The following is a 15,072-nucleotide window of genomic DNA, read 5'->3' on the forward strand; positions in this document are numbered from 1 at the left end:
TGTCTAGCTTTCAGAAATGTGTGGGTTTGGTAGGTTTCCCTACAACTTGAGCATGTAGGAGTTGTGGTAGGGAGTCTCATTGTTCACTCCAAAAGGTTTTTTGATTTTCTCCCTTATAAATGTTGAGGGAGCAGTTAGAGTCATTGTTTTTTTTCTCATGTGTTACAGATACTGATTCACCTCATCTCTACAGAGGCGTTCCTATCACTTCTCAGGCCAGTACCATCATGTACCCCACCTGTTTGCACGTATATAGTTAGGTGAGATTCACGGCAACAGTACGTTGTAGAAATAAAAATCTATTGATTTATGTTGCTGCAGATTGATATAGAAGATCTATATCAGTATGCTCTCAGTATGGGAATATTTTTCCTTTGAGCACTAGAACTGACGCTTTTTACTCGTATGAGGGGTGCATGAATGGCCAGTACAAATGGGTATGTAGGGTCTTGTTGGTTCATGTTGTTAAAAATTGGTTTGGAAGAATAATACCTTTCACAATGCAGTTTTAATATCACTTATAGTTTTCATTTGGCCACAAGGACTGTCACTAACAGAACACATGAGGTGTGCATGCACGCTGAAAAGGATAGGTATAATAATAAACAGAGAGGCACATGTTATCACCACTACCATGACGCTTACAGGTCTTGCTTACAATTTAAAGCAGTACAATCTGAGGGTTTTGATTATTTTTTAAATGACAGGAGAGCGTGACTTCCTGCACATTGTTTTCATGAAAAAAATCTGTTATTTGTAGATTTAAGTCCCCGAAGAATGGACGTTGATCCCGAAATGCATTGGGCATGGATGTTAAACAGAAAAATCTGATATATCTCTCAGAAGAAATGTATTTTCTGTGATGTAAAACAGAATAAATTATTGTTGAAGTTTTATCTCTGAAAAAGTGTACTTATATATGTTGATCAACATATGCATAAAAAATGTTCACCTAAGATGTATTAAGAGAACTTTTCAGTCAAATCGGAAGCATCTATTTATAGCAACAGTGCACAGTGGTCAAGTACATGTACTTGAATTCTGTTTGTATAATTAACTGACATGCTGGACACCAAGTCCACCATTGTAGCACACTAGATAAAGTCACTAGATTCGACTATTTAAAAAAATAAAACAGGGAGTGCTCCACTTTACAAACACAGGTTTCCCTAGATGGCCACCTAGCGCGAGAAAAAAAATGCAGATGCCCCCTATTTTTCACAAAATGAGCTGGTTTTTCCAAGGAGGTCACCTGGGAAGGAAAGCTTTGGGGGAATCCACACAAGCCACAGATCCCTGGACTCCCCCGGGTATCTAGTTTTCAGAAATATCCGGGTTGGGTAGTTTCTTTAGATGGGCGCTGAGCCCCGACCAAAAAGGCAGGTGCCCTCCTTGCAAAACGAGTTTGTTTTGTGATAGATAATTTTGATGTCTACAAAATACGTTTTAGGCCCTTGCCCTATGCAGGTACTTGGCCCACCCACACAAGTGAGATACCATTATTATCGGGAGACCTGTGGGAAGGCAGGGTGGTAGGATATTCGGGTACACCCGGTGATCCCACAACTTTCCTACCCAGAAATGTGAGAAAATATGATTTCTTTGCATGTATATTTAAGGTTTGCAGGGGTTCTGGGTAGGAAAACTTTGGGTGATCCACGCAAGTCACACCACCCAGGACTCCCCCACATGCCTAGTTTTCAGAAATGTCTGGGATTGATAGGTTTCCCTAGATGGCCGCCGAGCCCGAGATCTAAAACGCAAGTGAAACTAGGTATTTTTGTAAACAATAATTTTGAAGTCTCCACAGTAGATTTTGGGCTGTTTACTTGTGTGGGTAGGCCTAGTGCCCGTGACAGGAAAGTACCATTTTTATCAGGAGACTAGCTTAAATGCTGCGTTGAGTCCAGAACTTTCCATCACAGAAATGTATGGAAAATGTTTTTTTTCCCCAAAAGTTTGAGGTGTGTAACAGAACCTGGTGAGAGCCAAACAAGCCACACCATCCTGGATTTCGCAGGGTGTCTAGTTTTAAAAAATGTACAAGTTTGCTCGGTTTCCCTTGGTGCTGGCTAAGCTAGAGCTGAAAGTCCACATCTAGGCACACTGCAAAAAAAGGGTCAGTTTTATGTGGAAAAATGTGATGTGTCCACGTTGCATTTTGGGCATTTTCCTGTCACGGGCACTAAGCATACCCACACAAGTGAGGTATCATTTGTATCAGGAGACTTGGTGGAATGTTGGGTGGGTGGAAACTTGTGGATCAGTGCAGATTCCAGAACGTTCCATCACAGAAATGTGAGGACAATGTGTTTTTTAATTTAATTTTGAGGTTTGCTAAGGATTCTGGGTAACAGAACCTGGTGAAAGCTACACAAGTCACCCCATCCTGGATTACCCTGGATGTCTAGTTTTCAAAAATGTATAAGTTTGCTAGATTTCTTTAGGAGCCGGCTGTGCTAGGGCTCAAAATCCACAACTAGGCACATTGCAAAAAAAACATGTCAGTGGGTTTTCTTCTGCCGGGGGTGGGGAAAGATCTGGGACTATTGTCCCGATATGCCCCTAGGGGGGCAGAAAGACTGTGACTGTTTTTTGGGGGGGAGGTTGGGGCATTCTGGGCAGGCCCCGCGCCTGAACTTTAAAAAAAATAATCCCTGGTGCCTAGTGGGATTTTTGCCCGGGGGCAGATCAGGGGTTACTGCCCCCCTCTGCCTCCTTGGGAGGGCAGACAGACTGTGGCATTTTTTTGGGGGGGAGCCATTGGCATGCCCATTCTGGTCAGCCTCATACCTGATCTTTGAAGAAAAAAAATTGCTGGGGCCGAGTTGGCTCTCTGCCATCCTGCGGGGCAGATAAGGGGCTATTGCCCCATCTGCCTCCGGGGAGGAGAGGAGCAGAAAGACTGTGGCAATTTTTTTTGGGGTAGGAGCATTGGCATGCCCATTCTGGGCAGCCGCCACTTCTATGTATAAAAAAAAATACATCCCTGGTAACTAGTGGGCTGCCCCCATCTGTCTCCTGGGGGTAGCAGAACGACTGCAGATTTTTTGGGGGAGTGGGGGCATTGCCATGCCCATTCTGGGCAGCCCCCACCCCTGATCTTTGAAAAAAAATATTCCCTGGTGCCTTGTGGGCTTTCAGCCTTCCTGGGGGGCCAGATAAGGGGTTATTGCCCCCATCTACCTCCTGGTGGGTGAGGGGGGCAAAAAGACTGTAGAATTATTTTTAGTGTGGGGGCATTGGCATCCCCACCCCTTCGTACCCAAAAAATAAAAAATCGCTGGTGTTTGGGGGGGGGGGGGGGCAGAAAGCCTGATTATGCCAGAATTCAATGGGTGGAACAAAGGCCCTTGCCCAAGGGGTCACTTCTCCCTCCCTGATGCCTAGTTGGTGGATCTATGTTTGGGGATCGCCCTCCTGGAGAATCCATCCTGGGGCGATCCCCAAACAGGGATTCGCTGGGGAAGGGTACCATTGGAAAGGGGAGATTCTCCTCTTTCCAACTATACTTCTCCCATGTGTGTCGGTGCTTAGGGGGCTGAGATAGCCCCATGAACACCGAAACACTAAACCTGAAACTAAGTTTCAGTTTCATTTTCAATGTCATGACGACAGCACGCCATTATCATTGCATTGAAAAAAAAAGGCTTGGGAGATTGGGGACATTCTTCCCCATCCCCCAAGGCCCAAAAAAAAAAGAAATCCCTCTGCTGATTTAGTGCACCTGTGCACATGACGGAATGGTTCCGTCACGAGCACAGGAGCACTGGTGCTCATGATAGAACCATTCGTCATGAGCACCGAAGGGGTTAAGGCTTGGCAAGGGGGTCATATTGTCAAGTCGATTTGGCAGTTAAAAACAGCATTCTGGCCACAATTGGAGGTCTAGGACGGTGTGGGTGGCACGAAGTGTTGCAGGCCCAGCATCAGCAATTACATTATAGGCCCTGGGTATATGGTATACCACTCTACTAGGGACGTATAAGTAAATTAAATATGCCAGTTAAGTGTAAACCAATTTAACCATGGTTAGGGGAGAGCACAAGCACTTTAGTTCTGGTTAGCAGTTGTAAAGTGCACAGAGTCGTAAGGCCAACAAAAAAGAATTCAGCAAAAAGTGGAGGGAAAAAGGCATAAAAGTTTGGGGGTGAACCTGCAGAGAGGACCAGGTCAATGAATGGTTTCTATAGATGCTTACACATAAGTGGCATCCAGGTAACTGAAGCTTGTTTATATTTCTGCGATGTCACTTAGAACCCATTACTGAAAAACATGGCAGTTCTTGAACCTATCGGTCTTCTGTTCTATAAGTTCATGCCTAACGGCAGAGGCAAGCTTTAACCCACTATAGCTACTTGGCAACTAATTAGTTTTCTAAGTAGTAGAAAGTAAGCTCTTAAAAAACGTTGTCTGTTATAAAGACAGTACGTAATTTGTACCGGAAGCAGATGGTGTGCACCACCACTCATTTTTGGCGACAGAGACTTACGTTTTATCATCAGACTTTGAGAGAGAGAGAGAGAGAGAGAGAGAGAGAGAAAAGTTAAAAGGAAAATAGGAAACCAATGTTAAATGGAGAAAGGATGGATGAAATAAAACCTGCAAGGGTGTGATAAAGATATATGAATTATAGGGTGGTGAAAAATGAGGCATGTAGTAGAAACAAGACTAAGCAGCTTTGGTATTCGGCTACGCAGAGACAGTGGTGGCGGGCTCCTTAGAAACATTACTGGCCTCTGCACTGACATTAAACAAAAATAAATAACCAAGCAGCCATGCACCACAGTTACACCTAGTGATAAGCTGTACACATGTAGCAAAGGCAGAGCATCTTGGCTGAATAGGTGGACGTGTAACTCATCCACAAAGCAGCGCCCTTTAACTTTTCTTCATATTACACGGAAGCACCATGCGGCGTTCCTTCGAACACAAGACGTAGCACATCCATTAGTTTATGTGACAGCAGGCCCTCGGTGCTGCGTCGGTGGCGCGCGCCCTGCGCGCACGGATATATTAAGTCCCGCTGAGCCACGCGCCCGAACGTTATTACCCCGGCTCGAGGACGCAGGTTTCTTAGTCCCGATCCCATTGGGCCGGCTAACGCCTGGTGGCAGCGGTGACTCATCACGCAGCCTGTACGAAGAATCGTTCTGCAGAGCCACGCAGAGGGTTTCATGAGGTAAGCACAGCAGAGCAATGACCCCTGAACGCCAGCAGGAGGCGGGAAGTGACTGTACGGAGGAGACTGCTGGGCACCATTCACTCGGATGGCTCCTCAGTGGTTTGGGCCTACGAGCGCTTAATGTGTCCGAGATCAGCAGAAAACGGCACCGAGTTTAATATCTTGTCGAAGAGCGTGAACAGGGGCTGGGAGGCAGGCGGAGCCGATGACTGTGGTGGGCTCATTAGGGGCGCTCCTCCATTGCCTCAGTACGTCATATGATGCACCTGTGTAATTTGGTCTCAAATGGGTCGCCATAGTTGGTAAATTGAAAGCGTGTATTGTGCTTCGGCATGGGCTAGATTTGGGATATAAGGCCTCATGCGCTTGAAGCTAAGAGTCTGCTGACGCAGCCTGTTCTGTGAACTCCAGAGGCAAAGTTAAGGAAGTCATAAGCTTTGACGGGCAAAGGTTTCATCATCATGCAATTGAAAACAGACGAATCATTTCTAAGGCGCAAGAGATGGGCTTCAGTTCCCCCCACAAAACGTGATTAAAGGGGTACGATTGAAAACCAATTCTAGAAAGAGAAACGAGTCCAAGAAGGTGACTAAAAAGAGCAAACTATTAGGGAAATATGCATTTCAGAAGTGTTTGTTAAGTGGCCTAAAGATTGTGGAAGCTAAGTTAATGTAAAACTAAACTAAATATTCAAACAGCAAAATATCTGTAAAATATGACGCGTCCTATCATCAGATTAAGAAAATAATGAAAGTAATGCTAATGATGTCTGCTCAATTCACTCGACATAAATGTTGTAGAATGTGTAGTAGGCATTCTTTGTGCTGAAGACAGATTGAAGATTCATATAGAGAACTCTGTATAACTTCTGTTCAACAGCATGACCCTTAGTGAGTAGAGCTTCAACTTTTACCTTTCTGAGGTTGACATGCAGAGTGTCACGTGATTGGGTGTTATCTATTTGACATACTCTGCTTTTATCAACCTTATAAGGAAACACATTATTTCATAAACAGACATATATGCATTACATTAAATATACATACTAATAAACGTATTGAAATATGAACTATGTAAACATACAAATGTTTTTAGAGAATTTATGGACCGCCTAGGAGTTGGAAAAGTAATTCGCCTTATAATTATCACATTGTTTTTCATTTTTTTAATTAGCATGAATACTGATGATATAAAATCCATTCAGTACCAGTGTGATGGAGATGTGTCTGGAATGGGCTGGAGAAGCAAGCCCTTTGCATATGTTTGTTGGAAGAGGATGTGTCCGAATATATTATGGAAAGGCAAACTATTCCCGAAATCTTCTGTGCTAGAAAAATAAACCATGATTATGTTCCTAAGGAAACACAGATGGTCAGAAATGTTAATTTAAGAAAATGTAAATCAAATTGTTTTCTGGTAATCTCTTCCAGCTTGTATGTGTTCATAGAAATAGGTGAAGTAAAATATGCATATAAACACTAAGTTGTTTTTATTTCGTGTAGAAAGTCTGTTCATCTATTTTTGAGCTTTATTTATTAAGAACCCGGCTTCAGTCAAATACTTACAGTAAGTATTCTGACAGATATCACCCAGGTATTAAAATTAGCCAAATATACCCCTATAAACTGCAGACTCTCTGCACAAGCTTTGTTCGGACTGCCCCACAGAAAAAAGTTCTAAGAAGGTGTCTAAAAAAAGTTAGCAAGCAGTGTGCTGGCTCCACTTGCATCTATCGTCAGATCACACAGACTCAACATCGTATCGTACGCAGACAACACTCAACTCATCCTCTCCCTAACCAATGAACCCAACATCACGAAACACAACTTTCAAGAAGGAATGGAAGCGGTCACCAGATGGATGAAAAACAGCTGCCTACAACTGAACACAGACAAAACCGAAGTACTCATCATAGGACCACATCCCAAAGCCTGGAACGACTCCTGGTGGCCCCCTGCCCTCAGAAACCCAGCCCCACCCACGGACCACTCACGCAACCTTGGAATCATCCTGGACTCTGAACTCAAAATGGACCACCAGATCAATGTCGTCACTTCTAACTGTTTCCACACCCTCCGTCTCCTACAAAAGACTTACAACTGGATTCCCCTCGAACATAGGAAAACCGTCACACACGTCCTCATCAGCAGCAGACTGGACAATGGCGAAACGCTCTGCGCCGGAATCAACAGGAACCTCACCAGCAAACTCCAGAACATCCAGAATGCCTCCGCCAGACTAGTCCTTCACCTTTTACGCTACTGCCATATCACCAAACAGCTGCGGGCACTACACTGGCTTCACGTCGAGAAGAGAATCACCTTCAAGCTCCTCACCTCCGCTCACAAAGCCCTCCACAACATCGGCCCGGCCTAAATGAACCACCGCCTCGTTCCACGCATCCCGAAGATCCCTCCACTCAGCCCAGCTCTTCCTCTCAAGGGTGCGGCGCATCAAGAAGACCAGAGCAGGAGACCGCTCCTTCTCCTTCCTCGCAGCCGAGGCATGGAACGCCTTCCCTCTCCACCTCCGCCAGACACCATCTCTCTCCAAGTTCCTGAGGGGCTTCAAGACCTGGCTCTTCGACTAATCACCATGAGCTTCAGGCTACTGCACGAACCCTGGTGGGCCCTGGAAGTCCTCAGGGCCTGCTTGGCCTCTCGACTTACTGTGAGTGCCAAGGAGCTACGTACGTGCCCCTCCTTGCGCCTTGAGACCCTCCCGGGTGAGTAGTTGCGCTTAATAAACCCTTGATTGATTGATTTGATTGCTGGAGGCGTAGTCCTTGTGACACCACCTCCACATGCCACCCAACTAACAAGCACACACCACTACTTACAAAAAACCCTCTCTACTTCGACATTTCCACACCATTCCTTTCATTCTATCCCCACTCCCAACTCTACCAAACAAGCATGAAATCAGGAGCACAAACCTAACACAACTATTGCACAAGACCAAAACAAATATGTATATTGAACTAACCTACTAACTGCTAATCTTAGGTTCCAGAGTAGCATTATAATTGTCGAAAAAATGCGTCAGTGTCTCATCAGGGGTTGTAAGTACAATATTACTTTTTGTTTACAATTACACATTAGTTTATGTTTGACCATGGTACTATACTACACCTAACCCAGTCAAGAGCATCTGAAACGCAGGTTTAGAGTTATGGTTCACGGCTCTCCGAAACTTGTGGAATTAGTCAGTGCTGTTAGTGGCTAAAACTGATTTGCATCCTGCATTAGTTTCCTTTTTTTAGAGCCACACTCAGATGAATGCCAAAGGTGTGCACAGTTGGTCACCTACATGTCCAACCACATTGGTTCACCAACTTTGTGGACATTTATTATTATTATTATCATAATTATTAATACTACTTTAATAATTATATACATTATATTATTGGGATTAGTGTTATTATGAATTTGTTACAGGTTTAAAGCACCTTGGAGGCACAGGCTATGCACATGCTCAGGGGAGTGCACAGCATGGAGGATACTGTGTCATAAATCTAACAGAAAGAGGCAATATACTGGAAATGGTCTGGATTATTTAAAATTCAACACTATTGATCAATCAATATGACTCAAAATGTTGCCTCTTGGTATTGCAGGGAACTCCTATGTGGTGTATCTCCCATGTCTCTCTGATCAGTCCACAGCCACTCTCCTCTGTGTGTACGCCTCCTACAATAATATCTTTAGACTTCCTCTCTAGATCTATATGCAGTACCTCACTTGTTTTTCCTACCTTTCTCTCATTCTTCAACTAAAAAACTTCAGTCTTTAAATAGACATCCTGCTCAATGCCTCTAAAACTGAAATGATTTTCGTCCTTGCCTCCACCAGCCTTCCTCTCTCAACCATACTCCTCTTCTTTCCCTTGACATTCATACTGGCCCCGTCACAGCCAGAGACCCAGAAGTGCCTTTTGATTCCCAACTGAAGATGCACTCCTATAATGTCACCATAGCCAGAGACACAAAAAAAGTACACTCTGCAAAAATATTAATAAACCAACTTGTCACAAGCTAGCTGGTGACAGCTTGGTCATCTCCTGTGACAAAGGTATTCGTTTGTCAATTTAAAACCCTTCACCCCACCTGCCTCCCACAAAACCACCGACCTTCTCATACAAACTAGAAGTTGGTTGGCTGTCATGTAACAAGAGAACTCTCTTTTTTCTCTTTTTGTGGCTACCAAAGAAATCCACAGCCTGGCCCACCTTGCTGATCTTGCAAGCTTTGCCACCTCAACACAGCTCACTCAATGCGACACCATCCTTCACCTGCTCACGTCACTGAAACTCTAATCTCACGTTCATTTCCTCTACTGCAAGGTACTGTTCACAGGAAGGCACTTCTCCTAGAGCTCTAATTTGACAATACCTTACTTGTAGGACTGCCCACATTTTTTTATACATCACCCACAGCCCACAATATCTAACGTGTGAACATGTACAGATGACAAATACAAAACGCTTGTCTGTCTTCACCGTTCATCCTCTGGTAAAATAGGTGGGTATATTTAAAATGTTACTTCTCCACATCAAATCAGTTTCTACTCTATTTCACCGTTATATATGCAATTAAGAATTTAGTTGCCAGAAGAAGTTGGGAGATAAGCATAACTTCAGTTTGTCTGCCAGAGGATGCTGAGTCATAATCATACCTTGAACATCCGTGCATAAATATGTTGTGACCCTTTCCCATGGTACCCCAACGGGTGCTTCAGAAAGCCCAGATATAAAGGCTGCCTCACACTGTGTCGTTCCTTTGACATGAACATGACACTTCTAAAAGCTGCAACCTGTCCTTAATGTGTATCAGTTTGTCTCAAATTCCTTCTCTTCCCCTAATATTCCACTGTTGTGTACTGATGCTTCACGGGAGTGTGATGTCCTGTAATTTTCCTAGCCTTGTCTTATTCTAAGGAATCAAGACTTTTTGTTCTTCAGAAAGGTTTTATTGACAGTCATTCACCCATTTTACTGGGTAGTTCTACAACGACAAGAGCTAAGAACCTGGTAGACCTACTTTAGATTTTGACTGGATCGAGTCAGGGAAAACCGGCTTCTTTAAATGTAATAGAAACATCATTCTGATATCTGAACTGAAACATTAGGAGTTTACAAGTGTATTTCATTATCAAAAAATTCGCCAAACGTCATGCGAATTACATATCTATGAGGGTCCCACAACAAGTTATACATTTAGGGGTTTTAAACATGAAGCAGGTTTTTAAAAATAGAAAAAAGTGTTTCATCTTAATGCGCTTGCACTCTTAACTGAATAGACTGCTATTTCCATACTTAGTATCTCTCGTTTCTTTGGGTACCTAGGGCCTGTCGGATCCTAGGCATATTTTAAAGTTACTTTTTAATGTTGCAGGCTGGCTTTAAACATTTCAAAAGGATCTATTTTGAACCCTCACACGTTGCAGCTTGTCCAGCAGTCCATGATTGCTGGGCAGCCCTGGTGCCATGTTTTTAACTGCCACTCCTGCAGGTGGTTTCTCTTATGGGTGGTGCAAAGCCACGTTGCTGCCAACATGTGGCATCTGACCATTACTGCCACATACACGGTTTCTTTGTCGTTCTACTGTGGACTTACCTAAAATCCATGTATGATAATTGAGGTCAGCCTATTTCTCGCCATGGTCTAAGAGACAGAAAGCATGTACTAGGTGTATTAAGCAGCCCCAGAGTGCAAAGGTCAAAGATGTCAGCTATCTAGGTCCATAAAAAAAACGATTGAGGAGGCATATGTACAAAAGTGAATTTGCCACACTGACAAACTAAATAAGTTAGTGTAATCTCTTCTTCCCATGATCCAGTCACCACCCACCCATTCTTTACCACTGTCTTTGCTGTAGACTGCAGAGCTTTTCTTTTTCTTCTCTTAAATACATATTGCACTTTTAAAAGGGTTTGATCGCTTCCTTGTCAAACATGCCTCATACTGTTGTACCACCCCCGTCTCTATATTTAAAACTCTTCTCATTAGGAGCCAGTGTGAGAGTGGAGTTGTTATGCAATGGTGCAATAGAATTCTTTAATGCATTCCTCTTTAGGCTTACACATATAAAGTTTGTCCTCTCTGGCAATCCAAGCCATTTTTAAGAGTTAGCATGCCAGGCTGCATGTGATGGCTTGTTAATTGTGAAAACTTGATTTGTATTTTCACCCTTTAGAAGGGGATTTTCACCTGTGATGTTTGATGACTCCGAATTATTTCTGGACATTCTAGTCTGCCATGATGCTTTGGGAGCAGAACTTGCTTCCTTGGTATTCTTGGAGCTGGATTAGAGCTTTCCATTTTAACCAGTACTATCAATTACAAAATATGCCAGCTCCACCTCTGCCCTTCTGCATAAATTATTAAATGTATCCCTTGATGATGGTGACGAACAAACTACTCACTGCACACATCTCCCTCGTCCTCGCCGTCTGCGCAATCTCTGATGAAGTCGCACACTTGTCCGAGTTTGATAGCTGTTCCATTCATGCAGTTGAAAGAGCCCTGCAGGGCCATTTTAGAAGTACCAGTTCCTGGAAAGAAAATCAAAATTCTATCAGTGAAGTGCAGTTATTAATTGACCATATCCTGTCCTTCAAACAATGGTTTATTTTGCGCAACCCTATGGCTTTAGTGCTGCTCTATTAACAATCAGATCCTTTTGAAGAGCCGCTACATTGCCTTCCCGCTCTCAACGGGATCCGACTGGAGAGAGTCAAGAGTGCCACAAGTGAAGAGAAAGGCTTGGATGGCTGCTCAGGTAGATGGGTGATGGCCTTTCATAGCATCCAGCGATGTATTTTTTTATGATTCTACTCTTTGACAAAATCCATACTGCAGCCATCTCATTTTAACAAATGTGTTCTCAACAGACTCAGTAATGCCTCGATCAATTGAAGTAGGGCAGCTGAAGGAAGCCGTAAGATAGAGTCAACAATCCATGATATATATATATATATATATATATATATATATATATATATATATATACACATACACACACGCACACACACCACACACACATAGATGTTGATTTCTGTTTGCATTATAGTGTGAAGAACACAATACCTTTGGTACTTGGAACACTTTACAAATGTTTGCATTGGTTAAAACACAAGTTATGCATTAAGTCATGTGTACCGACATGCTGTATGCATAACAGTTATAGAACTACAAAATGGCACAAAGTGGAAGATGTTTCATTGGTTGTTTCAGCTATGTACAGTCGCTAATGATTCATTGTGTAAAACTGCTGATGACCTCTGATAGCCTATGTAATTTGTGAAATATCATTTTTTACATTTGTGAACCCCCACAGGTTGATTGGCAATGTGCGTTTTCCTTGAGTAAGCGTGACTTACTTCTGGAAATTCAGAAGTATGTTTGTGGCCCCCAGACAGATCCTCTGGGGATGCAAAATTGTCTGCTGCAGACAATTGCTTGTTAGATATTTTAAGAATGCGTCTTGTGGTACTGTGAGTCTTTAACAATATTCACACAATATGCTCAAGTTCTATTCGAGACCACACATAGTTTAATGATGTCCTCAATTGACAGGCTTCATAGTAGTGTGGCTCACTGGTTAGAGGCGGCAGACCCGAGAGCAGAGGACGGCCCGGGACCAGGGTTCGATTCCCGGCGCGGCAGGTTTCTGGACCAGGGTCAGCGGACTCGATAATTCTCTCGCCTCGGTGCCCACTCTGATCAGCGATCACACTCGGCAACTCTGGGCATTAGCTTGCCTCATCTTCACTAACGGCCCCACCAGACCGCCGGGGATGCCTGGTCTCACCCTGGAGATACCCATTAAGGGACCCTCTCTCAGGGAAGCCAGGAAGGGTTTCGCAGCGGTCGAAGCGCCTTGGGACCCTCCGGGTAAGTAGTGCGCTATATAAATGCCTATACATTACATATACATACATTACATTGTTCACAAAATGCATATTTATGTCATTTCATTTTGCTGACACTATTTTATTAGTGCATAGGAAAGGTATTTAAAAGTCTTCATTTGAGGTACAGGCTCTTCAACACGTAGCTTGTAAAAAGTTTCAACAAGTTATTTTCCAATGACTCTCCAAAAATAAAAAATAAAAATTGCATTTCTTTATAATGCAATAGTATTTCATCTCTGTACATTAGACTATATTACAGTATTAAGTGTCATTTTTTAAAAGTAATAGTTTCTAAACTTTAACTTAAAAGCGTTCATAACCCGCCCCCTCTCAACCACCGCCATGTCCACAATGCTATTGGTAAATCAAGAGCTAAACAGTTGTCATGTGCCCCCCACAGGTGTCTAGTTAGTTATTACAGATATAGCAACATTGCAGTCTATTAAAGAAAACCAAAGAGAGGATTGTGTACAGTGCACACACTGAACTTCAGTATTTCAACGTGCTTTCAAATGTGATGGAATGATAGAAAAGGAGACAGTGAAAAGGTAATTGGCCAGGATCATGCAATTTGCTCAAACAGGGAAGTCGGGATAAACCCAGGGTTCCATTGTTTCACATTGTGCAATTCATTCGCTAGATGGCTGTCTCTTTTTCCCTCTCTCCCCTTTTCGATCAAAGGTTGATGCGTGGTGTGGAATTCTTCGTGGACCTAATCAGTAAAGTGGTAAATAGAAGCATGAGATGATAAATAAAGTTCACGCAAGAAACCTTTCTTGCAAAAATTAAAAAATTAACTTAAGGGTAGGCATGGTACTCTATTTTAATGTTGAAATCATTGGCTTCACCTGACTTCAGGAGCGGCTCAACACCTCAGTGATGCCAATTACACACATTTCCAGTCTAGGAGATCAACACACATGAAATGCAGAGCTTTGCTGCAGGCAGACTGACACTCATAGCTGATATCACTCTCAGACTTTTAGCATTTTTCATTTCTCCTCCTGGGTGGGGTTGAGATTGTTCAGATTGCTGGCTGTCAAAATCCTGTAGTGTGATGTGAAAGTTCTCAGAGAAGAAGTGCTTACAAAGACATTAGCATACATCCCTCTCCGGGCACTGAGTGCTGTGAAAGTGCTTGGAGAGGAACGGTTTAAAACACCTTTTAGCACAAGTCCCTCTCCTCGCACTTGCACGTATCGGTCATAGCTGTTCACTAACCAGACCACCCATCTCCACAGCGAAACTCTGGAACGCGATCTGCTGCAGGAGGGCTGGGGGAGGAGCTTGGAACATGTGATCAGAGCGTGGGCAGCAGGCAGAAGCTTAATGATGACTCTGCTACGTTTGGGCTCGATGGTCATCAAGTTGAGCAAGGCCGTAGCCTTCAGTGGCTTTCCCGCCTCTAAATAAATAATAATCTCCAAAAGTACTTGACTAAATTTACAACTTAAAAATGACACTGCTCAAAGTCAGACAACACATAACCTAAAATATGTATTTGTGAAGTGTACATTAAAGACGTGGGTTACTTGGCAACAACCTAGCAGTGGATGCGTTAGTGCAGTGAGACTAATGAAGAATGAATGACAATCACATGATTTGGATAAATGGCCCCATGTAGATCAAATAATTAGGCACACAGTGAGATGTTGAGAAACCTGAGATTACACAAAAGCGTCCTGGCTAATTAGGCTTCATTTCACAAACGCAACCATGAACTCATGATGGTGAAGGGATGAGCATCCTAGAGTCAAGGATACCCTGTAGGGAAGTCAGGGCATTTATGGCTCCCATTTTACTGTTCTATATTTTGTACAGATGTCAGTAGGTCCTCTCAGGTGCAAGACTGAGGTGGGTTGCAGACCCTTTAACTACAGGGTGATGGGTAGGTTCAAGTGCCTAAGGAGTCAGCACATAACAACTGGCTAATGAAACCTGCCATGCTCTGGTTTTGGAGTCATTTCTCTCTT

At 43.3% G+C, this 15,072-nt stretch overlaps 1 protein-coding gene across 1 annotated transcript in view; it reads right to left on the bottom strand.

The window, feature by feature from the left end:
* The window catches only part of ALK (ALK receptor tyrosine kinase), a 2,610,699-nt gene that overhangs the window by 737,562 nt on the left and 1,858,065 nt on the right, over window positions 1–15,072 (bottom strand). Inside the window, exon 7 of the mRNA XM_086925973.1 lies at window positions 11,609–11,737. Coding sequence (XP_086782099.1) covers window positions 11,609–11,737 — 129 coding nt within the window. The remainder of the gene's footprint in view (window positions 1–11,608; window positions 11,738–15,072) is intronic.

The sequence above is a fragment of the Lissotriton vulgaris genome, chromosome 6 (genome assembly GCF_964263255.1).
Source record: "Lissotriton vulgaris chromosome 6, aLisVul1.2, whole genome shotgun sequence".
Taxonomy (NCBI): Eukaryota; Metazoa; Chordata; class Amphibia; order Caudata; family Salamandridae; genus Lissotriton; species Lissotriton vulgaris.